The 24,316-nt window shown below is 39.7% G+C and overlaps 2 protein-coding genes across 2 annotated transcripts in view; one reads left to right on the top strand and one right to left on the bottom strand.

The window, feature by feature from the left end:
* Window positions 1-2,387: 2,387 nt before the first annotated feature.
* Window positions 2,388-10,564, bottom strand: CDKN2AIPNL (CDKN2A interacting protein N-terminal like). The gene is made up of 3 exons (XM_019421983.2): window positions 10,269-10,564; window positions 8,880-8,979; window positions 2,388-3,091 (listed from the first exon to the last, which is right to left on the bottom strand). Exons 1-3 carry the CDS (start codon window positions 10,505-10,507, stop codon window positions 3,080-3,082), a joined length of 351 nt encoding a protein of 116 aa, XP_019277528.1. The 5' UTR covers window positions 10,508-10,564; the 3' UTR covers window positions 2,388-3,079.
* Window positions 10,565-10,667: 103 nt separating this feature from the next.
* Window positions 10,668-24,316, top strand: part of JADE2 (jade family PHD finger 2) — a 134,242-nt gene continuing 120,593 nt past the window's right edge. Inside the window, exon 1 of the mRNA XM_019421972.2 lies at window positions 10,668-10,762. The gene's annotated coding sequence lies outside the window, so the exon portion shown is untranslated. The remainder of the gene's footprint in view (window positions 10,763-24,316) is intronic.

Below are 24,316 nucleotides of genomic sequence, written 5' to 3'. Positions count from 1 at the left end.
GGCTCACCTCCCTCTGTGATGAGCACATGTGCAAAGGACTCTGCCCCTACTGCTGACATTGTGAGAAAAACTAAACCAAAACGAGAAAGGCAGCCAACACACTGTCACCACTAGGCCTGGGAGTCCCAACTTGCAAGAAGCAGAGTAAACTTGGGGAAAGAAACAACCTCCTCTGGTTTGTTTTTCACTTAAATAAATAAATGGATAAACAGGCTCTTTCGCTTCGTTGCCATCTATTTTAATGACAAGCAAGGCAGGAGAGATTCTTTATTTTCCCCAAACAATGTATGTGTGTGTATCTATATATCTCCATGAGGGCAGAGATTTTTTTAGTGTGCATTCAGTATTCATTGAAAGAAGCAATTTCCATATGACCACAAACCTATTTAAGTTCTTAAACTCTTGCCTCTAAGATTTGTTTAGTCTTAACTCCTACAGAAACAAAAGGTGTCCCTGAACTAGTCAACAATGAGAGTCGTGACTAGATGACAGGATACCTAGCTGACAGTCTCTTTCCAGACAAAAGGGTACCTCACAGAGACTTTACAGCTGGACAGCAAGGAAACACTTAGGTTATCTGACATTTAGAATAATATAAATCTCATTTCAGATGCAACAATGTATTTTCAGTGCTGTTTACTACAAATAGCAAAGGATCAGAGGATGGGCAGTGATAATGATTCCTCCCAGTGCCCATGGAATAGGTAAGCCACAGGTCCACATGGATCTTGGAAAATCCTTGCCTCTGCCAAAGCAGAGAATTTCATCAGCTGGGCTATAGGCTCTAAGGAATATTGGAAAAAGGAATTTTCTGGGTAACATAAAAGGGTGTCATGGTTAAGTGAGCACCCTACACAGTACTGTTATTACTTGCTTCTCACAAGGTCTTGAGACTTAAGTCTTTGACAGAAAAGATACTCTCTAGTTATGATAAGGACAGTTTACCATGTCCTTCCTCTTAATCGCATTTGATCCTTACCCCATGTTAGACAGGAATGCACATACCAAGGCAAGTATCTTACAGCAAACTCCTGTTTCAACACTAAGAGTGGGCTGTTTTACCTACACTACAAGGACTGCTCCAGTGCAAAAATTTAGATTTCTGTGCTACTTTCTATTCCAGAAAAAGATAAAGGATGAAATTCTAAAATACTGGTTCATTTTTTAGATGAGAAGAAAAACAGAAAGCTTAAGCTGAGGAAATAATGAGATAAGCCATTAGAAAATGGTTATCAGAAAATTTACTTTTGGTTAACTAGAGAAGTCTTCAAAAATAAACTGAAGAAGAATGTTGGGGGGTGCAGCGGGGCGCAGGCATGGAATCTGTGCACAGATTAAGCTTGGTTTATGCAATGGATACATTCCTGACAGGATATTGCTATTTTACTGGGGCATTATATCTTACAGTGGAAATGGGATCCATGATGAGAAACTTGTGAAAGATGCATTAAAGTGAACAGCCCCACTCTGGTATTTCCCACTTTATAATTTGGTTTTTAAACCTCACAAATTTGTACAGGTAAGCAGAAAAGAACGAGGCTAGGCCATATTTGAGGAAGGGGCTGAGGCTCACTGAGCAGTGGCTTAGCCCTGCAACATCTTCATCTCTGCCACATCCGTCTGGTAGGGATTTCTATGATCTCCACTTCCCAGGTAAGGCCAGGGAGAGACATGGCTGATCCAAAGTTCTATCGGAGGTCTTGAGCTCACTTGGTCTACCCTAGTGATCACTACAGATTAGAGCCACAGGATGCGCAGAGATGAGTTCCATCCAAGATGTGATGGTTAGCCTTGAGCAGTGAGAGCCTTCCCACTTCTCTGTTGCCAGAGAAATGCTCCCACAGCCAGCTCTCTTCAGCATTTCTGGGTTTTTAATTTCCTGAATTTACTAGTAGGTTAAGCTAAGACAGGGTTCACTGTCTTTTTCACCATTACCCTCAATACCAAGCTCAGTGATGAGTGAATCCTGCTCTGTTATATTGCTGACCCCAAATGAAGTCCCTCTCTCAGGATTTATGCCTGGATATTGCTTCTTGGCATTTTGGCTAAGATCAAGGGTCGGATTTATGCCTGGAGGTAAGTACTTAATTGTGGGTATTAAATAAGAAAGAGAGGGCACCTGTCTGGCTCAGTTGGTAGAGCATGCAAACTTTCATCTTGGGGTTCTAAGTTCAAGCCCCATGTTGGGTGGAGAGGTTACTTAAAAATAAGTCATAAATAAAATTATAAATAAAATGGAAGAGGGAGGGGATAAAGAGCAGATAATATTAAATAAAAGAGGGAAATTAATATGAGAACTTCAGAGCAAAACAACATTGCACTAAAGTATTTCTTCAGGGGATATGTGCAAGGCAATCCACAAATATACAAGACCAAAACCCTCAGGGTCCCTCCAGAAAAAGAGAATGTGGGTTTTATTCAGCAGCCTAGGAGACCTTCTAGAGAATCTATAAATCAACTGGCTGCCTGGACCAAGCTGTGGCATCTGGTATCAGTTTTAAAGGCCAGATGCCCTTTCAGAAGTTGCCTCTTCCCATGAGTTGGCAGGTACTTGAGGCCTACGATTTGATTCTCACTCATCTCTTAAAAAAAGATAAGTGTGTGTAGCAATGGCCATAAAGATGGCATAAACTTCAGACAGAAATAAGGAAATAAAGGCTGGTCTGCCTCAGTGGGGGCGGGGGGGTGGGGTGGGAGGGAACACCATAAAACAGAATCAGACTTGAAGATACATTGTTGAAAAATCCAAATTGTAAAATTCATTACCTACAATTATTACATCAACATAAAAAAAATAGGGATTTTTTAACAAAAAGTTTGACATTCAAAAAGTAAGAATAAAAAAAAGGCATGATTTATAAATCCACAAATATCCATGCACACTTTTAGAATGATAGCTACTGGAAGAATGAGACCTTTTAAAACTCCAATCTAGACAAGACTATCTGTCATTCCAACTGCCTCTTGATTTCCTACAGGTTGAAATACCAGGAATCTTAAGAGAGCTGCCGTGGTCAATGTCACATTCATCCCAGCCTCCTTCCTAAGCTGATGTTGAAAATGTGATGAATCTTCTGCCTTAGCTTTGATGCTGGGGGAAAAAAAAAGAACAGGTTATTGAACTATGTAGTCCAGCCAATCAAATCCATAAATTAAAATACAGCAGTGATACACTATGTACTACCTACGTGGAAAGTACACTCAGAAATTATTTTACTACATATAGAAAACTCAACAAAACAATGAACATAACCATCCATTTGGAACCTAGAGCCTAATTTTTTCTCTTGTCACTCATGATCTATAAATGTCACAATGAAAAGTGATGAGAAATACTTGAAATATAACTTTTTTCATGGCATGCTCTGCAGTGAAGGGTTCTAAAAGCAGAATCACACAAACACTGTTCTAAATTAAAATCAGTTGAATCCAGGTAGTAATTCACAAGATTTCACATTGACTCAGGATAGTTAGGAGATGTGAAGGTTATTTATGTATTTCTGGATTTCGCACTATTAAAAACTGTAAATGCATGTCTTCAAATAGTGGCAAAATGAAGCAAATATATTCTTTCTGGGTGCTCTCTAGCACCTTTGATAAATTTAAACTTGGCTTTAGACAACTTTTAAGCTGGGTGTGAAGAAACCATTTTGGCTGTCACCTTGTATTCGGATTTCCTTAACATTCAGCAATGTGAGTGAATCAATCTGAGAGTCTTTTCAGTAATCAGAGTTTTCAAGGTATGACCTATTTCCTAGCTAAGACTGTCACTTCAGTCTTTCTGAGCAATGAAAAAGCAAAATTCCTTGGGAAAAGCAAAATATAAGAAGTCTTCCTCCTGTTAGAAGAATACAACATCACTTAAAGAAACCATCTTTAGTCTGAAGGAAAAGAAAACCCCCTAAGATATCTTTCAAATTTCCAAAAGGACAGACCAAGACGATAGCAGCACAAGCTTGCCACAGCTTTGGCTGCTGCAAATACGGTCTTTGACATAAGGTGTTAGCACATGATTCTCTCATCCTGGGCACCAACCAGGCGACACACTGACCTGTGGCGTCAGATAAAGCTTTTCTTGCTTTTTCTATTTCTGGTGGATAAAGGGGGAAATGTAACTCCACTAATCTGACAAGCTGCATTTGTTTTACATTATTATTTTTTAAAGATTTTTTTTTTTTAATGTTTATTTTTGAGAGAGGGAGAGGTGCAAATGAGAGTGCAGGAGAGGCAGAGAGAGCAAGACAGAGAATCCCAAGCGGGCTCTGCACTGTCCACACAGAGCCCGACATGGGACTCAAACTCACGAGCTAGGAGATCAAGACCTGAGCTGAAATCAAGAGTTAGACACTTCACCAACTGAGCCACTCAGGTGCCCCTGCATTTGTTTTAACGCTCACAATTAACTGCTGCCTTAAAATCACATCTCCTTTCACCAAGGGAGTGGCTGTTCCATTACCTTAGAGCTTGCCAAGACTAGACACAATGCACAGAAAGAACTTCTTGAAATGCAAGCACTCTTGTTTTCCTACTTTCTCTTTCACATTTCATATACAGTCACTTTCTATACTGCCATGTTCCTTCTTGGATAAAAATGTTCTCAGGAAAAATGGGCCAAGAAATTCAGTTGACAAATTCTATGAGCCAATAATGACAGCTTCCTAGTTAATCACTCCTCTTTCTTCTTAAGACCATGGTCTGGAAATATTAACTCTGACAGTCAGAGTAATAACACCTTTCCTGAGTGAGCTGCTGCTCTTTGTTAAGTATTGCTCACTAATGGATAAAGCTGGTCAACCACAAAGGCTGCTAGTAAGTGGCCAGGGATGGCTGTTAAATAACAGATTGTGTGCTCAATATATTTGTATTTGAGTCAAAAGAAAAATCATACCCTCCATCTATTTGATATACCAATGCTCATTTCTTCTCTGGGACCAAAATAGTTAAGAGCTGGATAGACTACAGAGATGTATTTGCTTCAAAAGTGCAGAATAACTACAAAATATTTTTAAATCTTAAAGAGATTATGTCCTAAATTATCTTCACTGTCCAGTCTCAAGATACCAACAATTCCAGTTGATTCATTTCTTTTTGCTAGCCAGCTTCAAAACCCACCTAAATTCTAATTTCAGAGCTTAAGATCTATTCTGGGCAGAACTACAACAGACATTTTCAGTACATGGCTCAATATCAAGCTTTTTCGGTCTCTGGGCTGGCATTATTGTTTAATGTTTGCTAGCCTCTATCACATGCAAACACCTCAGGCAAGAGACAAAAGAACGGCGAAGTCCCCACAACACTTTCCAGGAGCCTCTCCGGGATATCCTTCAACACCACACGAGTCTGTCATAGCACACACATCAGAAGACTTCTTAGGATCGAAGTATCTACAAGAGTCCTTTTTTTTTTTTTTAAGTTTATTTATTTATTTTGAGAGAAAGCATGAGCAGGGGAGAGGGGGAGAGAATCTCAAGCAGACTCTGTGCTGTCAGCGTGGAGCCTGACATGGGGCTCCATTTCACGAACTCTGAGATCATGACCTGAGCTAAAATCAAGAGTCAGATGCCTAACCAACTGACATTTTATTTGAAGGAAGCTGAGACACACATATTCTTAAAAACACTCTAGAAGTATAGGCTCCCCGCAGGCCTCTTCCAGGTGACAACATGAAAATAATTAGTCTGCGGGCAGAGCTGCTTTCAGGGATACTGGGTTCATGCCTGAGGACTCTTCTCTGGATGTTGACACTATGAAATAACACTGTCAAAAATGAATATCACAGGGCAGAGGATCCCTACATTTTTGAGGTTCAAGACCCCTTTACAATATTAACAGCTTCGAGAGACACCCTGGCACAACACACACACACAAATTTCTGCACACCAGTCTATGGTCATACCAATCAATTACAAAACCTCCTTAGTCTCTCCTGATCTGCAACCCAAACACCACGAAGGGTACTTTTTTGTTTTGTTTTTTGGTCTTTTTAAAGTTTATTTATTTATTTTGAGAGAGAAAAAGTGCAAGTTGGGGAGGGGCAGAGAGAGGGAGAGAGAGAGAATCCCAAGCAAGCTCCACACTGTTAGCGCAGAGCCTGATATGGGTGGGGCTCAAACCCATGAACCATGAGATCATGACCCAAGCCGAAGTCAGATGCTTAACTGACTCAGCCACCCAGGTGCTCTTCCATGAATGGTTCTGATCTCTCATAGTCCAGCATGACTGGAAAGACTATGTACACTATTGTATACTAACTACACTACTACACTATTGTATAGTTACATACAAGACAGAGAAGTGTAACAGAAAACTGATGTGAAAAGTCTTTAGGGAGGGCACAATACCTCTTGGAAGCAAAAAGCAAGGAAAGAATCTGCCACAAGCAGTTAGGAAGTAAAAGCTCATCCTACTCCTCCTGCCTACGCCTCCCCATGGGGTGCACTCAAGTAGCCAGCAACTATCTAGCTGCTCCGTGACTGAGCTCCAGGAACCTCACCACTATGGGACATTGAAGCACTGACTAGAGATTTTTTTTAAAGTATTACAGAAGACGATCCAAAAAGTCAAAAACTTCCAATTCCTGACTTCCAACTTCAGATTAAAAAAGAATATATATATATATATATATATATTTATTTATTTATTTATATTTATATTTATATTTATATTTATATATATATTTTTTTTTTTAGCAAAACTATCTGAATGGGGTATGATGTTTGAGGCTGAAGTACTTTCTGGGAAGCTGAAGTTTTGATTAGTTCCTTGATACCCACATAGAAGGGAACCTCTTTATATGCTCTGCCTCCCAAAACAAGACCCAACTGGGGCAAGGCAAGAGCTTACCTATGTTTCTGAGGATAGGACTAAAACAGGGGGCATGAGTCTTTCACTCTATCGGTTTGGTCAATTTTGTAAGCTTTTTCTGAGCTGCTCTAGGGTAAGCCTATACTAGGTTTTAGAGACAGAAGGACTAAAACTTTAGGCACCATCTCTCCCCTTGAGAAGCTTACAATCCTCTAAAAGAGGCCTGAGTAAAGTGCCAAGGAAACAAACTTTGGGAGAGGAAGCAATTAATTCTACTGCCTAAAAAGGCCAAGGGAAATGAGAAAAAGCATGTTTGGGGGGGATTTTGAAAAGCAACCGGGATGCCCAGCCCCATCATCTGAGCTGCTTTCTGCCACTCTCCAGGGCCCCAGCACCAGGACCCAGATACAAGGCTCCACAGGCAACAGCTCACCATATAAAGTGTACAACTTCAAATCAGACTAAGCCCTACAGAACAGGGAACACCTATATGTGAGCATTATTCCATCTACATTCCCGTCAGCAAGTCAGAAGGGCCAAACAAGTCTGGTTAGACTCTCACCCACTGGGGTAAAAATGTTACCAAAAAGATTTTTTCAATAAGTGTAAAAAAGTAGCACTCTAGCCAACATTTTCTTAAAAAGTAAGCAAAAAGCTCAAAACAATGTTCATAAAGGAAGTTTGGAGGAGTGCCTGGCTGGCTCAGTCAGTGGTGCATGTGACTCCTGTCTCAGAGTTGTGAGTTCCAGCCCCATGTTGGGTGTAGAGATTACCTAAAGATAAAATGTTTTTGTTTTTTTTGTTTTTTTTTTTTTAACGTTTATTTATTTTTGAGACAGAGAGAGACAGAGCATGAACAGGGGAGGGTCAGAGAGAGAGGGAGACACAGAATGTGAAATAGGCTCCAGGCTCTGAGCTGTCAGCACAGAGCCCGACACAGGGCTCAAACTCACGGACCGCGAGATCGTGACCTGAGTCGAAGTCGGACACTTAACCAACTGAGCCACCCAGGCGCCCCAAGATAAAATGTTTTAAAAAATAAAAAAGTTTAGAGGTTGAGTTGATGTATTACTCCACCAAAAATGTGTAATTTAGTTATCTAGCTGTGAAAAGGTTTATACCAATTACAGAGAAATAAAAGTGAAAAGGCACATAAGTGTCCATGGATAAATGAAGGGATAAAGATTACATGCTATATATGTATGTGTGTGTGTGTGTGTGTGTGTGTGTGAGAGAGAGAGAAATGGAATACTACTCAGCCATAAAAAAAGATCTTGACATTTGCAACAACATAGGTGAACCTAGAAGTTATTCTGCCAAGTGAAATAAGTCAGACAGATGAAGACAAATGCTGACAAATGATTTTACTTATATGTGGAATCTAAAAAAAATGAACAAATAAAACAAAAAGATTCGCAGACATAGGAAACAAACTGATGGTTACCAGATGGCAGGTGGGTACTGAAGTGAAAGGGATTAAGAAGTACAAACTTCCACTTATAAAATGAATAAGTCATGAGGATGTGATGTACAGCACAGAGAATACAGTCATTAATACTATAAAAGCTTTGTGTGGTGATAGATGGTAACTAGACTTCTCATGGAGATTATTTTATAATGTAAAAAAACAAGGGCGCCTGGGTGGCGCAGTCGGTTAAGCGTCCGACTTCAGCCAGGTCACGATCTCGCGGTCCGTGAGTTCAAGCCCCGCGTCGGGCTCTGGGCTGATGGCTCGGAGCCTGGAGCCTGTTTCCGATTCTGTGTCTCCCTCTCTCTCTGCCCCTCCCCCGTTCATGCTCTGTTTCTCTCTGTCCCAAAAATAAATAAAAAACGTTGAAAAAAAATTTAAAAAAAAAAAAAAAACAACACATTATGATGTACACCTGAAACAAATAGGATATTGTAAGTCAATTATACTTCAGTAACAAATTTTTAAAATTTTTTAATGAAAGGGCTTAAATCCTCGAGGAGTAAACAAGAACATTCAGAAAACAATATACTCTAACATATATCATCATAAAGGCAGGGTCCATTAACTCTATACCATTTCAAATGCACTGAGAAATCCTGTTTACCTTTTTCATTAATTCACTTCTGGTAGTAAACTGTGGCAGGTCTTCCACTTCAATCCCATCAGCCATTTCCATCACTTTGTCTAAAAGGTCTTTGTTGTAACTGCACAATAAAAAGTAGTAAGATAAAAACCCTGGAGGAATTACTTGTCACTGTGGACTAATAAGAAATTGCAAGTAGCTGGACTGTGAACTCGACTCTTAGAGCTCTGATGTGATACTACAGGAAAGGGACACATGTTCAACAGTAAATTTGGAAACAGTTCTTCCAGCTTGTGGACTCAGAAGTGGCTCTAGGAATGCCAATAGAGCAGTCTTTTCAAGACTTCCAAACCAAAAAAGGATTTACGAAAATAGATGCACTATACATCTGGCAGTACATATGCATGGATACACTATGAGGACCAAATTTTATTTTTTAAACACATGGAATTCTGGTCTAATGTAATCATTATTTGTTCATTTGTCCAATTTTCTGACATTTACCTAATCTTGGAACCCATTACCCAGGATTTCCCAGGGCACCTAGAAAATAGAGAAAAAGCCTTTGGCACTGCTTCTTCAAATCCTGTTCTAATAAGCCCCAACATCTAAAAGCAAAACCAAGTGGCTAGGGGTTGGAGGGGCCATGTGACCAGAGTCAGACATCCATAAGGTGCACAGAAAGCAGGACTAAGCCGAGTCCTCTTATTATCCTAACAATTTCAGGACGCTAAAATAAAAGGATGTGGAGCTTCAAGATTTGACACCTTCTTCAATGAGCGGGTACAGGTACTTCAAAAGCAGTCTCTTGAAGGCATCTGTTACTTTTATATCTGTAAAGGCAGAGAGGCAATGGCTGGCTCTTCCTAAAGGTCCAACAGAGGGGAGAGTGGGGAGAAAAAGCCAAAGGCCACAAATTACATCCTGCCATGATTGGTAAAATCCACTAATCCTGTCAAAAACCATCCGGCCCTCTCTCAGCTACTTCACATGTAAATTGGAGACCTCAGTTTCTGTCTCTGCACGTTTGCCACGTGGGTGGAAGGAGCCAAGGCACTTAAAAAAGTACTTGGCAAAGATGATAGTTTAAATTAATAGTAATAATACACATAACAATGGCATTTTAGAGCCCACCAAAGGTTGAGCTCTTGCTAGATAGCAGCCTGTGCTAGGTGCTTTTTTTTAGTCTTTAACATTGCAGTCATCACAACTCACTTTCCAAATGAGAAAACTGAGGCTCAGAGGTTAAATACCTTTCCAAAAGGGCGGACTAACGTGGTCAACAGCCACAGGTTAGAGCGCCAGGAGGTTGGGGGCGGGGTCAGCACTGGCAGGGGGGGCTCAGCCCGAGGGGAGGGCTGCAAGTCTGAAGGCAGGGGACAGGGTCAGCCAGCCCGCAGGGGTCCGCACCTGCAACCCAGGAAGAGGTGGTTGGCCCACACCATGGAGAGGGACAGCAGCTGGTCCAGGCGGCCACCGCCATCTGGCGGGTCGCGGTAGTCGGGCAAGTGGCGCAGGATGAATTCCATGCGAGCCTTCCATTGCTTCTCGCTCTCCGAGTAGGAGCGGAACTGCTCCGCGAAGTCAGCCGCCTGCCGCACCCCCGAAACCAGCTCCGCCACCGCGGCAGCCGCCTCGCCACCGACCATGGCGCCCTCCGCCGCCGAGGGCCGCACCCGCCCGCCGCCTTCCCGACTCGCACCGCGCCACTTCCCGGCGGCTAGAGCGGCCCTAGCGGCGCGCGACTGCTAGGGACGACCGGCCTGGAGCGCCCTCGCCGGGAGCGGCGGCCTCACCGGCCCCGGCCCCGGCCCCGGCCCCTCAGACCTCCGCAGTCCCAGGCGCCTGGCGTGCGTCCACCCAGGAGTCGCAGGGGCCGTTCTCAGTCGACCCGCGGGGAACCGGTAGGGAAATGGAGGCCCCAAGCACAGAGACGGAGTGCCCCTCTCCCATTCGGCAGCTCGGTACCAGCCACAGCTGTGCTGTGTCCTTGCCCTGGGGCTTTCCTTGGCACCCAGCCCTCAGATGGATGCGCTCAGTTCTGAGGGCTTTTATGTGTAGCTACTTAGGGTCTTTGATTAATTCCCAAAGGTCTCGACACCCATTCAGGTTGTGGCCCACCTTCCCGGAGCCAGCCAGCCAGCCAATTGAATACCTGCCAGGCCTTTTGCTAGATGCTGGGGATGCAAGAAAGCAAACTCAAAGCCCTGCTTTAATGAACTTTGCTGTCTGCTGGGGGAGGCAAACGTGAGTGAAATAATTGCTTGAGTGAAAATATTCAACGTTGGCAGATGTTCATAAGAAGGCCCAGAGTGTTAGGAGCATGAATAAGCAAGGGACCTGATCCAGACGTGAGTATCCAGGAAGTGATATAGGAGAGCAGAGAGATGAACAGGAGTTAACCACGTAAAGAGACATAGGCCATGGTAAGACCCAGTCTGGCCTGGTAAGAACAAGCCAAGATCTGTGTGACAGGGTTCTACAGTGGGGGACAGTGAAGGAGATGAGGCAGCAAAGATCAGCAAAAATAGCTGGCCATGGTAGGGACTGTGGTCTAGTTCCTAAGAGGAATGGGGAGCCTCTGAAGGATTTTAACCAGAGCAGTGACACCTCTGTTTCCAAAAGATGTTGGAAAGAATTGAAATGGATGTGTCCACAGGAGCTGAGCAGGTGAACTAGCATAACTCTGGTGTCTTGTTCAGGCGTCAGGTAGCAGATCCACTGAGAGAAGAGCTTACTTGTAAGTAGTGAATTTCCTATCCCTGGAAGCATTCAAGCACAGCACTTGGGAAATCACTTGAGCCCCCTTCAGCCTTGAGAGATTATTGACCTAAGAGGATTCCCCATCATCCCTTATCATTTGGTACAGAGGTACAGAGCTGGGCCGAGAATCCAGGATCCAGGGCTACAGAGTAGGGTCCAAAGGCAGAGCCATCTGTGATGTCTGCTGCTTCTGCAGTTTCTGATGGGATGTTAGGACCCCAGCAGGCAGAAACCTCCACACAAAATGGAAATACCAGGCAGTCTAATGAGGACATTGTATTCACAAACCCAGTACCAGGCTCAGTGAACTCCCATTATGGTTAACAATAGGGAGACATAGTACTCTCACCCCCTCAAGCAGGGAGAATGTGAACAGGGGTGTAAAACCAAGACAGTCTCAGCTTCTCCACAGCAGTCAGGAATAGGTGCCCACAGCCAGGGCTCTCAAAATTGAGTGCAGATCACATCTCCTGAGGGGCTTGGTGAAATAGCAGATTCCCAGGCCTCTCGCTGGATGCTCAGAATCAAGGCTCCAGGTAGTTGATTCCATCTGGTGCTGAGCAAACTTTGAAAAACATTGATCAGACTTCTCTGAACCAACTTCTTGGTCACCTGATACATAGTTGAGAGGCTGGCCCAAAAATTAGAACCCAAGTTTTGTTATCAGCGGCTGTAGCTCCACAGCTAACTTGGCCACTGGGGTGGGGAAAAGCTAAGGGGTCCTCCAGCAACTAGCTTATTTAGCATCGTTTTTGATAATGAGTCATATACATATATGTATATATACCTACATACAAATATATTCATACATGCATGCAAATCGGAAGAACCCAAAAGTATACAAATAGGTATTATAAAAATAACATAATATTGTTACATTACTCTTTCAAAATGTGAAGTAGTCTAAAAATGTTGGTATTAACATTTTATAGGACCCTTTGGTCTTGTAAATTATTGCCAAGTTTATTATTTCTTTTTTCCCCCCAGTTTATTATTTCCAACTTGTTTTTATGATTCAGATTTCCTCAGAGTGGAGTACTTACTTATATAGACAAGGATCAATTTTCCTACGTCATCTTTTTTTTTTAATCTTTATTAAGATATATTTCACATACCAGAAGATTTCACCCATTTATAGTATATAATCCAATTGTTTAGTATATTCACAGATTTGTGCAACTAATCAACACAAACTGAACATAGAACATTTTTGTCACCCTAAAAGAAACCACATATCCATTAGCACTTGTTCCCCACTCCCTCCAGCACCTGCCAACCACAAATCTACTTTTTGTCTCTATGGATTTCCTGTTCTGGACATGTAACATAAGTGGAATCATGCAATATGTGATTTTTTGTGACTAGCTTTCACTTGTATAATGTTTTCAAGGCTCATCCATGTTGTACCGTGTTATCAGTTCTTCATTCCTTCTTATGGCTGAAAACCACTACATCATATGGATATGCCTCATTCTCTTTATCCATTCATCATTTGATGGACATCTGGGTTATTCTTACATTTTGGCTATTATGAATAATGCTGCTATGAACATTCATGTACAAGTTTTTGTGTGGACATACATTTTCAATTTTCTTGATGATATAGTGGATTGCTGTGTCTAACTTTTTGAAGAGCTGACAGATTATTCTCCACCATGTCTGCACCATTCTCCATACTCACCAGCATTGTATGACTTCACTTACTATTTTCCCTTTCTTTTATTACAGTCATCTCAGTGTGTACAAAGATGGATCTCATTGTGGTTTTTTATTTCCCTAAGAACTAATTATGTTGAGCATCTTTCATGTGCTTATTGGCCACTTGCATATCTTTGGAGAAATGTCTACTCACATTCCTTGCCATTTTAGAAAAGAGAGATACTTTTTTTTTGGTTTTTGTTTTATTTATTTATTTTTAATGTTTATTTATTTATTTTGAGAGAGAGAGAGCTCCCACATGTGAGCATGAGCAGGGGTGAAGCATAAATAGAGGGAGATAGAGAATCCCAAGCAGGCTTCGCACTGTGAGCACAAAGCCCAATGTGGGACTCGAACTCATGAACCAGGGCTCAAACTCACAAACCATGAGAATCATGATCTGAGCGGAAACCGAGTCAGATGCTTAACCATGTAAGTGAGCCACACAGGCGCCCCAGAGACTGTATTTTAGAACATGTTTAGATTTACAGAAAAATTGAACAGAAAGTGCAATATCCATCTCCTTTTCTCCTCTCCCTCCAGCTTCCTGCAGTATCAACATCTAGCATCAGAGTGGTACATTTGTTACACTGACACGTCGTTATCATCCAAAGTCCATAGTTTACATTAGGATTCACTTTTGGTGTTGTACGTTCTATAGATTTTGATGAATGTGTAATGATGTGAATCCACCATTATAGTAACACAGAATAGTTTTGCTGCCCTAAAAATCCTGGCTTTTGAAGAGCAAGAGTTTTATATTTTGATGAAATATAATTTTTTTTTTCTGAGTCACACTTTTGGTCCTTTCTAAGAAAACTTTGACTCACCCAATGACATGAAGATTTTCTGTTCTCTTCTGGAAGTTTTATGGTTTTACGTTTAGATATATGATTCATTTCAAATTAATTTTTGCATATGATGCAAGGTATGGATTGTCAAGAGTGATAAAGGGTATAAAATTTTACCCCACTTGGAAGCTAACAAGTTACTGTGGCCCATTTTCAATGGCTGCTGGAAAAAGATCTAAGACTCCTATGATAGAGACAAAGAACTTGATGACTCACAGCATAGGGAGAAGCGTGGGCTTCAAGTTGATGTTGGTTCCCTTGTCCATAAGTCCCACGGTGGGCTATGCCAAGGGGCCGGGTGGAGAAAGTACAAATTACGCACAGTGGGTTTGTGTCACAGCTGAGGAACCCTAAGCTTAGGGAACAGCAATCTTTTATAAAGGACTGCAAGCAAACCTGCCCAACCTTTGACCCAGAACAATACATTATCTTTTTTTATCTGGACAGTAAACAAACTTGCCCTTTACTCTGAAGGTGGACACTATCTCTAAGCTGTTTCATGGACAAACATCCTTGAAAAGACAGTCTAGAACAAAAGGGCAGTTAGTGTCTAACTCTTAAAATGTGCAGATACATGAGAGACCCACTGAGAAATTGTTTCCCAACATAGGTTGAGAATTTTTTTTTTTTTTTTTTTTTTTTTTTTTGGCTGTGTGGTCACCTAATTGGTCCAGTACAATTTGTTGAAAAGACTATCTTTTTTCCATTCAATTACCTTGATATCCTTGTCAAAAATCAATTGACCATATTTATGTGAGTCTATTTCTGGACTCTATTCTGTGTCATTGATCTATGTCTGTCTTTTTACCAATACTATACGGTCTTGATTAGTGTGACTCAGAGTTAGCAAAGTTATTCTGTAAAGGGGGGCTGCATATAACTCCTGTTGCATACTTTACTTTGTTTCTTTTTCCAACTATTTAAAAATGTAAAAAGCATTTTTAGCTTGTAGGCCTTACAAAAACAGACTGCAGGCTAAATTGTGCCCATGGGCAATAATGTGCCAACTCCTGCTATAGCTTTATAGTAAGTCTTTTTTTTAATTAAAATTTTTTTTATGTTTATTCATTTTTGATAGTGTGCACATGGGGGAGGGGCAGAGAGAGAGGGAGACACAGAATCCAAAGCAGGCTCCAGGTTCTGAGCTGTTAGCACAGAGCCCAACGCAAGATCATGACCTGAGCCAAAGTCAGACACTTAACTGACTGAGCCACTTGGACGCCCCTTATAGTAAGTCTTAAGATCAAATTGTTTCAGTTCTCCAACTGTGTTCTTCTCCAAAATTGTTTTGGCTACTTTATATTATGCATATATATACATATATATATATATATATATATATATATATATATATATATGTATATATATGTGAGTGTGTATATATATATATATATGTGTGTGTGTGTGTGTGTGTGTGTATGTGTGTGTGTGTATATATATATATATATATATATATATATATATATATGTATATATATGTATTTATATGGTGCTTGAATTCACAATCCTGAGATCCAGAGTCCCATGCTCTACCGCCCCAGTCAGCCAGGCACCCCTTTTGGCTATGTTAGTCTATTGTTTTTTAATACAGATTTTAGCATTAGCTTGTCAATTTCTACAAAAACAGGCTGCTGGTTTGGGGGGTTATTTAAAAAGATTTTTTTAGTTTATTTATTTATTTTGAGAGAGCAACAGTGAGCAGGGGAGGGGCAGAAAGAAAGAATCCTAAGCAGGTTCTGTGGTGTCAGTGCGGGGCTTGAACTCACAAACTGTGAGATCATGAACTGACCTGAAACCAAGAGCTGGACACAACAGACTGACCACCCAGGCACACCTAGGCTACTGGGTTTTTAACTGGGGTTGTACTGAATCTATACATCAATTTGGGGAAAATTAACATCTTAATATCAAATCTTACAATCTGTAAACAGGGTGTATCTCTGCATTTATTTAGGTATGTTTGTTGTTATGTATTTTAAAACCTGATCAAACATTTGATTAATAAATATAGTCACTACTTTATTTGTTCTTCATTCCTTCTCTATCTATACTTCCCATATGGTATCATTTTTCTTCTACCTGAAAAATTTGTTATTTCCTTTAGTACAGATCTGTTGGTGACAAACTCACTTTTTGTCAATCTGAAAATGACTTTATTTTGCCTTCTGTATTCCTTATATGGCTGCATAACAAGTTTCTCTGAACCTTAATAGCAAAAAAAATAAACATTTGTTATCTCACAATTTCTATAAATTCACAAGTAGCTTTAGCGGTGTGGTTCTGGCTCAGGGTCTCTGATGATGTTTCAGTACATTTGTTGGTGGGGGCTTCATTTATGTGAAGGCCTGTTTAGGGGCTAGAGGAGCCACCTCCAAGAATGCTGTTGGCCATAGATGTCGCTTCTCACTACATGGACCTACCTCTCTACAGGGCTGCTTGTGTGTCCTTCCTCACAGGGCAGGGGTCTTTCTTCAGAGTTTATGAACCAAGAAAAAGCAAGGCAGAAGCCACAATATTCTTTATGACATAGACTCATAGGTCACCTACCATCACTTAGAACTTAACTCTGTTCACTAGATGTAAGTCACTAAGTATAGTACACAATTGAGGACAAAAGAATTAGGCTCCATCTTTTGAATGGAGGATCAAAGAATTTGTGAATGTATTTTAAGCCACTACACTTTCTTTTCTTTTTTCTTCTTTTTTTCCTCTTCTTTCTTCACCTTCTTCCTCTTCCTCCTTTTTCTGCTCCTCTTCTTTCCTTCTTCTCCTCAGATTATCTTCTAGAACCTTCCTCACCAATTCTTTTTATTGTGGCCCTGAAAACCTTAAGAGAATTCTAGAAGATACTCTAGAAAATGATCTCGAATGTTTCTTTTCAATTTCTTTTACCACTAATTTATTTCTTGTGTCCATACTGCATTGGTTACTAAGTCTAACATATTCTAAATATCTGAGTCTCTGGTGTTCCCCTGTTAAGTAAACTGTTGCTTTCCATTTTGAGGATGTATCCATTAATTTCCATTTTACTGAATGTCTTGTCTTTAATTGAGAGTAAATATTTAGTCTTATCAAATGCATTTTCAGTACTTATAAAGTCATATAATTTTATATTTAGAACTATTGATATGATTTATAATGACTCTTATTAGTGGATTTTCTAACATTAAACTTCATTTCCATTTCTAGAATAAACTCCATTTGGTCACAATATATTATTCTTCCAATATGCTTTTTTTAAGTTTATTTTGAGAGAAAAAGAGAGCGTGAGAGTTGGGGAGGGGCAGAGAGTGAGGGAGAGGTTGAGAATCCCAAGCAGGCTCTGCACTGATAGTGCTGCCAATGCAGGGCTAGAACCCACTAACTGAGAGATCATGACCCCCACTAAAACCAAGAGTCTGATGCTCAACTGACTGAGCTAACCAGGTGCCCTCTTCCCAAGTGCTTTTAGATTCTATTTACTAAAATTTTATTTAGGATTTTTGCACTGATATTTGAAAATGATACTGTCCTATTTTTTTCATTGTTATTATACTTTGGTTTTAGTGTACTTATATTTGCTTTATGAAAAGAAATTGTAAGTTTTTATTCTTTTTCTCTTTTTTTTAAGTTTTTTTCTTTTAAGGGAGAGAGAATGAGAGGGGGAGGGGCAGAGAGAGAGAAGGAGAGAGAATCCAAAGCAGGCTCCACACTCCACACTGCCAAATTACTTTGACAAAATTCTATATTGAAATTAATATTTATTATATTTTGTATAATACTACATCCGTATATATTTATCCATAATATTATTTTTATTCAAATTATTTTATGCACATTAGTCCCTTTTGGTTTTCTACTTTTAGCATTCTGATAAAATTGTACATTTCATACATGTTTTAAATTTATTTGCATAAAACTGTATAAGATATTCTCTTATGGTATTTTGTATGCTTTTTTTAAATTTGTTTTTTACTTTCCAATGTTTGTGTGAATCTTTCCCTCCCCCTTGTAATTTTTTATTTTGGGTGTTTGTACATTCTCTCTCTCTCTCTCTCTTTTTTTTTTTTTTTTTTTGAGATTAGTTTGTGGCTTAACTAATTTATTGAATTTTTTCTTTTTTTATGTTAATTTATTTTTGAGAGACAGAGAGTTGGAGGAGGGCAAAGAGAGGAGACAGAGGATCCAAAGTGGGCTCTGCACTGATAGCAGAGAGCCCAACATTGGGCTTGAACTCATGAAACATGAGATCATGACCTGAGCCAAAGTTTAATGCTTAACTGACTGAGCCGCCCAGGTGCCCCGAATTTTTTTCTTTTTTTCAAGCTTTTATTTAAATTCCAGTTAGTTAACATGATTGAATTTTTTCTAAGAATAAGCTTATTTATTAATAAGTTCCACTATAGTTTTGTTATTTTAACTGATTAATTTCTGTATTTATCTTTATTAAATTTTCCTTTTGCTTTCCTTTGGCTTATTTTAAAAATATTTTTCTAGTTTTTTAAGCCAGTTTAATCCATTTCTTTTTCTTTTATTTATGTTGATATAATTATTTAATGAAATGAATTTTTCTTTGAGTACTACTTTAACTGTACTCAGAGATCCTTCTATATGGTATGTTCATTATTGTTGTTTTCTAGAAATTATGCAATTTTGAATTTATATTTTCCCTTTGATTATAGAGTTATTTAATATAGACCCCCATATATATCCAAAGAGCACGATTTTTGTTTTCTGAACATGTTATAAATGTCAATGATTCTTGTGTCATTATTATAAAATGCTATCTGCATTATTTTCACTATGGTAATGAGGTCTGGTTTGTGGCCTAATATATAATCTTTTGTGTGTGTCTAAGTGTATGTGTATGAATATTCCAGAGCACTCGAAAACATAGTATGTTTTCTATTCTCAGAGGACAATGTTTGATCCCTATCAGTAACATCTGCCTTGTTGATTGTGTTGCTTGGACTTCTAGATCATCATTTAATTGTGACCACTTGATCTGTTCTGGATTGGGAAAGGTAAATCAAAGTCTTTTAGGGGCACCTGTGTGGCTCAGTTTGTTAAGGGACTGACTCTTGATTTCAGGTCAGGCCATGATCTCATGGTTCCTAACGATCAAGCCCCAAGTTGAACTTCCAGGCTAACAGCACAGAGCCTGCTTGGGATTCTCTCTCTTCCTCCCTCTCTCTCCCCTCCCTTGCTCTCTCTCTCCCTCTCTCAAAATACATAAAATAAACTTTAAAGAAAAAAAAAAGTTCTTCTGTTATTAGTGTGTCTCTGTCTAAATCTCCTTATATCTCTATAGTTTCTATTATATGAAAGTTCTTGCTATATTACTTAATGCATAAATATTCATAACTTAAATTTTTATAGTGAATTGTAGTCCTTAGCTACAAAGATTACTTCTCTTTATCTTGCTTAAAGCTTTTTGCCCTGAATTTTATGTTGTCAGATATTAAGATTTTTAATGTTTATAATTTTTTGGTATGCCTTTCTTTGCCCATCCATTTATTATTAGCCTTTCAGAATCATTTTATCTTAGATGTGTACAGTTTAGAGTTGGATCGAACTTTGAATTCTATTTTGAAAACTATTTTAAAAAAATGAGTTATGGGGTGGCTGGGTGGCTCAGTTGGTTAAGCGATTGACTCTTGATTTCGGCTCAGGTCATGATCTCACAGTTGGTGAGCTCGAGCCCCACATCAAGCTCTGTGCTGACAGTGCAGAGGCTGCTTGGAATCCTCTGTATCCCTCTCTCTGCTCCTAATCTGCTCATGTGCTCTCTCTCAAAAATAAATACATAAACGTTTAAAAAAATAAAATAAAAAATTAAAAGATGAATTAAACTCATTTATAGTTATTGAAATGACAGATATATTTGTTCTCAATTGTGTCATTATTTTATGTTGGTTTTCATAATGCATTTTTGTATTTCCCCTTTTCCTTAATGTAGTTTTGCTATTAGGAAGTTTTGTATTTTTATTCTAGAAGTTATCTATGTAAAATACCCTTCATCCATTTTCTTTTGGCACTGTATCTTTTGATTCCCTACCATGAGCAAAATAAAATTATCTTGTAATCCAATCCTTCCCCCCCCATCATATAATCATAGGATTATCAATTTTAGTGTTTGTATTAAATATGCTTGAGCTTCTACTTGATTTAGAAACTTTAAATACTATCCTGTGAATCCATTGACTCGAGGCAATTCGTAAGCTCATTCTTATTCCTATCTTCTCTCCAGAAATTTCTACATTAAGGCATGTAACATTTGAATTCTGACCTGTCACCCTGATTTCTATATTTGTTTTACTCTTATGTCTATAGTTAGATGCATTCCATACTCAAGGAAGGTCCTTTTACCCTGATTTCATCAGGCTTGCCACGTGATGTTAAGACTGCTGTTTTATGGTTCTAGTGGGTTCTTCAGAAAGGGCTCATGAAAATAATATTCCCTGATTTCTTACATGTTTTAAAATGTTTTTCTCTAACCTTGGGGCACCTGGGTGGCTCAGTTGGTTAAGCATCTGATTCTTGATTTCAGTTCAGGTCATGATCTCACGGTTGAGCCCCTAGTCAGGCTCCAAGCTGGGTGTGGAGCCTGCTAAAGATTCTCTCTCTCCCTCTCTTTCTGCCCTTCCCCCCGGCTTGCTCTCTCTCTCTTTCAAAATAAAAAATATATAATTATTTTTAAAAATATCTGTAAGCTTTATACTTGAAGATCAGTTTGGTGGATAGAATTCTTGGCCCATACTTTTCTTCCTTTGAGTGTCTTGCTGGTGTTGTTCCACTGTTGCTGGTAGCAGTTTTTACCCTAGAAATGTGGTGGAGGGGTGGAGAGGTGGGACCAAGGAAGCTCTCTCTGTTATCACAGTGATGGATCTCAAACATGACTTCTGTGAGAAGTCACCTCCTCTAGATTTCAGTTTGGTTGAGGAGAGCTTCTCTGTCCATTTGTCTCCCAGAATTTTTTACAGCCTTTGTTTCTAAGAGTACTTTTAAAAGTACCTCTCTCCCCCATAGTGCTTTCCAAGAGTTTCTATCATCCCCAGCAATCTTGTTTTGTTTAATTTAGGCCTTGTCCTTGTAGTTCCCTTTCAGAGTAGGATCCTCCCCTTCTGGAAGGGAATACTTGCTGGAGAAGCTCTATTTTCCCTCCTCACTCAAGAAGTTTGACCAGACATTCTGCTTTTTTTCATCTTTAGCAACATTTTTCTTTTTTTTTGTAAGTAGGTTCCAACGAGGATCTTGAACTCCCGACCCTGGTACCAAGACCTGAGCTGAGATCAAGAGTCGGGTGCTTAACCCCAACTGAGCCACCCATGTGTCCCTGTCTTTGGCAACTCTTATCAACACTTTGGAGGTTGTATTTTTCTCCAGGTTTCACCAAATACATAGTTGGCAGATTTGTTATTATCCTTGTTGAGGGTGACAGTTCAAAGCCAAAACACTTCTGTGTTCCTTCTGAAATGGGACGTTCCCCTACTTTTAAGTTATGATAAAAAATTTTAGTCAATGCCAACATGACTTATCCTTTCAACTGAACTTCTGTGGATATCCAGGTTTGTTTGTGTTTCCTTCTGATAAACTTCTAGAAGTGAGGTTCCTGGTTCAAAAGAGCCTGCACAATTTTTTTTCTTATTTTTTTTTTTAATGTTTATTTTTGAGAGAGAGACAGAGAGACAGAGTGCAAGGAGGGGAGGAGCAGAGACAGAGGGAGACACAGAATTTGAAGCAGGCTCCAGTCTCCAAGTTGTCAGCATGGAGCTCAATGTGGGGCTTGAACTATGAGATCATGACCTGAGCCGAAGTCAGATGCCGAACCTACTGAGCCACCCAGGTGCCCCTTGAACACGCACACTTTTAAAGCATTTACTGTATTTTGCCAAAGTACATAGTAGAAAGTTTGTGCCTAAACTTGTACCAGCCACGGGCTTCCTTCGTCTTTAAAGCCATTGCGTAGTTATTGCAATCACAGCTCTCACATTCTTGAATTTCCATACTCTCCTGAGCAAAATCTTTCTTCTTTTTGTGTAGCCTCCCACTTTATGACTGATGTGCTGAAAACCCCCAGCCTAGGGCCCCGGCACAGGAACAAATATCTGGAGAAACAGCAAGTTACTTACTATTAAGAACACTTTAAACTCTTCGATTCTGATTTTGGTCTTGAAGAGGGGGACCAATGCAACAGGTTAAAACACTCCTGGAAATGGCTCAAAAAGGCCTCCTGAGGGTGGTCAGATGAGAGCACTGAACTACAGACACCAGGGTTTTCTATTTCTTCCCACCACACGTAAGCTCAGCAAGTAACCCAAGTTTACAGTGGTTCTGGAAGTGTCAAGGGGAAAAGCTTACTTATTTTCCCCTCTATACCTGACAAAACTGTTTTAAAGTAGCCAAATGGACTGGAGAAGCAGTTTTACTCTTGCTTATCCTACCTTGGAAAACCTGAAAATGTAGGTGCATTTAAAATATCAAGTGGAGAGAGCTCTCAGAGCTCTTCAAGCTGGCTTCCCAGCATCTGCAGAAAAGAAGGTTTTACCAGCCCAAAAGCTGGGAAACATTAAAAGCTTTGAAACCTTATGATTCGAGGCTATTAAAGAAGTTTCTAAATTCTGAATATTCCTCTCCTATGGCCTCTCCAGTATCCTGACTCGCCAACAGCCCAGGGCTTCCACAAGAACAAATAATATGCAAAACTTTTTTTAGTCTACTTATGATAATTGCCTCAAATTAACATCACAAGGCAGTGGAAATTACATTCCCCAAAGGCTTCCTACTGCAGGAAGTTACTGTGCAAAGGTAACTGAGAGGTAGTAACATTAAAATCAGGTTAGCTTCTGTTGTGCAAAAGTTTGTCTGTTAATCCATTATTTATATTCATATAAGATGGTGTTTCTGTATCTAGATGCATGAATATTTTAATCTGTTGTAAGTGTAAGCTTAAGGTTTTTTTCTATTGAATTAGACTCGTCTCTCTGCCAGAGACCATAAAGTTGATGTTCTTAAAACAGCGATCTAGCGGCTGCTTTTACCTAACCAAATGAATTTTCAGCATTCAGATCACAGAAAGTTACAGTTCTTGCTATTTTGTATGCCTCAGGCCATACCAGGAGTTCAGTCTGAATGCCTCATTTCAAGCACACATTGATGAACTAGTGCTCACCAGGAAGGAGATGGAGGAGGGGAGCTGGAGACCAGGTGGCATATGGCAGCAGAGGACACAATTGTGAGGACTGCCTTCAGATCCTTGAAGGGCTATTTTGTAGAAGATAGCTCATTCTTTGCTTTTCAAGGCAGGCATAGGGCCAAAGATTGAGAGAGCTATATGAAGTCAGATTTCATCTTTAAATAGAAAAACTTTAAACAATTATAGTTGTCTGAAAAGTAGAAAATACTTGCTTGGGTTGAACTGAGCTCCCAGTTATCTCACATCTACAAAAAATTCATGATTGACCAAGATACATAATTAAGTATTTTACCATTAACAAAAAATATATGGCCACAGCTATTTGTTTTTAGAAAGCATTGAAAATGCTTAAGCAAGGCGAACTCTTTTGTCATTCTCACTGCTAGTTTTGTAGAATAGGACCCTATAGCTAATAATCTTAATCCCAGACAAATTTCTGAAAACTGCTGCCTGCCTGGCTGCCCTTGACCTCTACTCACATAGGAATAATTAATAGCAAAACAAAAACGCTTTATGTTTTGTGTTCTTCCTCAGATTATAGCTGATTTTCTTTATATACATTTATGTATTTCCAAATTTTATGTTTTCATATTCCAGAGATGATTTTAGCTGCAGGAGGACTCGCATATCCTTAGTGTTACTTCTGTTAACCCCAAAGAACACTTTCCCCAGCACAAAAGGGAGAAAATGATTAGCTTCCTACCATTAGTCAGTGGTGGTGGAGACTCTCCCCATGGTTCAAGAAAAAAAATCCTCCTTTGAGAGAAACTCTTAAGTAAGCACACTACAGACAAGATTAGGCATCCGTGTAAGAATTTGCTTAAGAGACAGTTTTTGTTTTGGGGTTTTATTTTTAAGTCTCTACACCCAACATAGGACTTGAACTTACAATCCCAAGATCAAGATCGATGCTTTAGAGGCTGAGCCAGCCAGGCGCCGTAAGAGCTAGTTTTTTAATAAAAAGGAAGAAG

The sequence above is a fragment of the Panthera pardus genome, unplaced genomic scaffold (genome assembly GCF_024362965.1).
Source record: "Panthera pardus isolate Hobbes unplaced genomic scaffold, ASM2436296v1 HiC_scaffold_2, whole genome shotgun sequence".
NCBI classification, from domain to species: Eukaryota; Metazoa; Chordata; class Mammalia; order Carnivora; family Felidae; genus Panthera; species Panthera pardus.
The sequence above is the reverse complement of the archived record's forward strand: the minus strand, read 5'-3'. Positions and strand labels throughout refer to the sequence as shown.

What these genes read in the sequence shown, in the direction of transcription:
- CDKN2AIPNL (XM_019421983.2), bottom strand. Translation starts at nt 10,507, where the DNA reads ATGGTCGGTGGCGAGGCGGCTGCCGCGGTGGCGGAGCTGGTTTCGGGG. An exon ending in CACCTCTTCCTGGGTTGCAG is followed by an intron (nt 8,980 to 10,268) that starts GTGCGGACCCCT and finishes TTTATTGTGCAG; the next exon opens with TTACAACAAAGACCTTTTAG.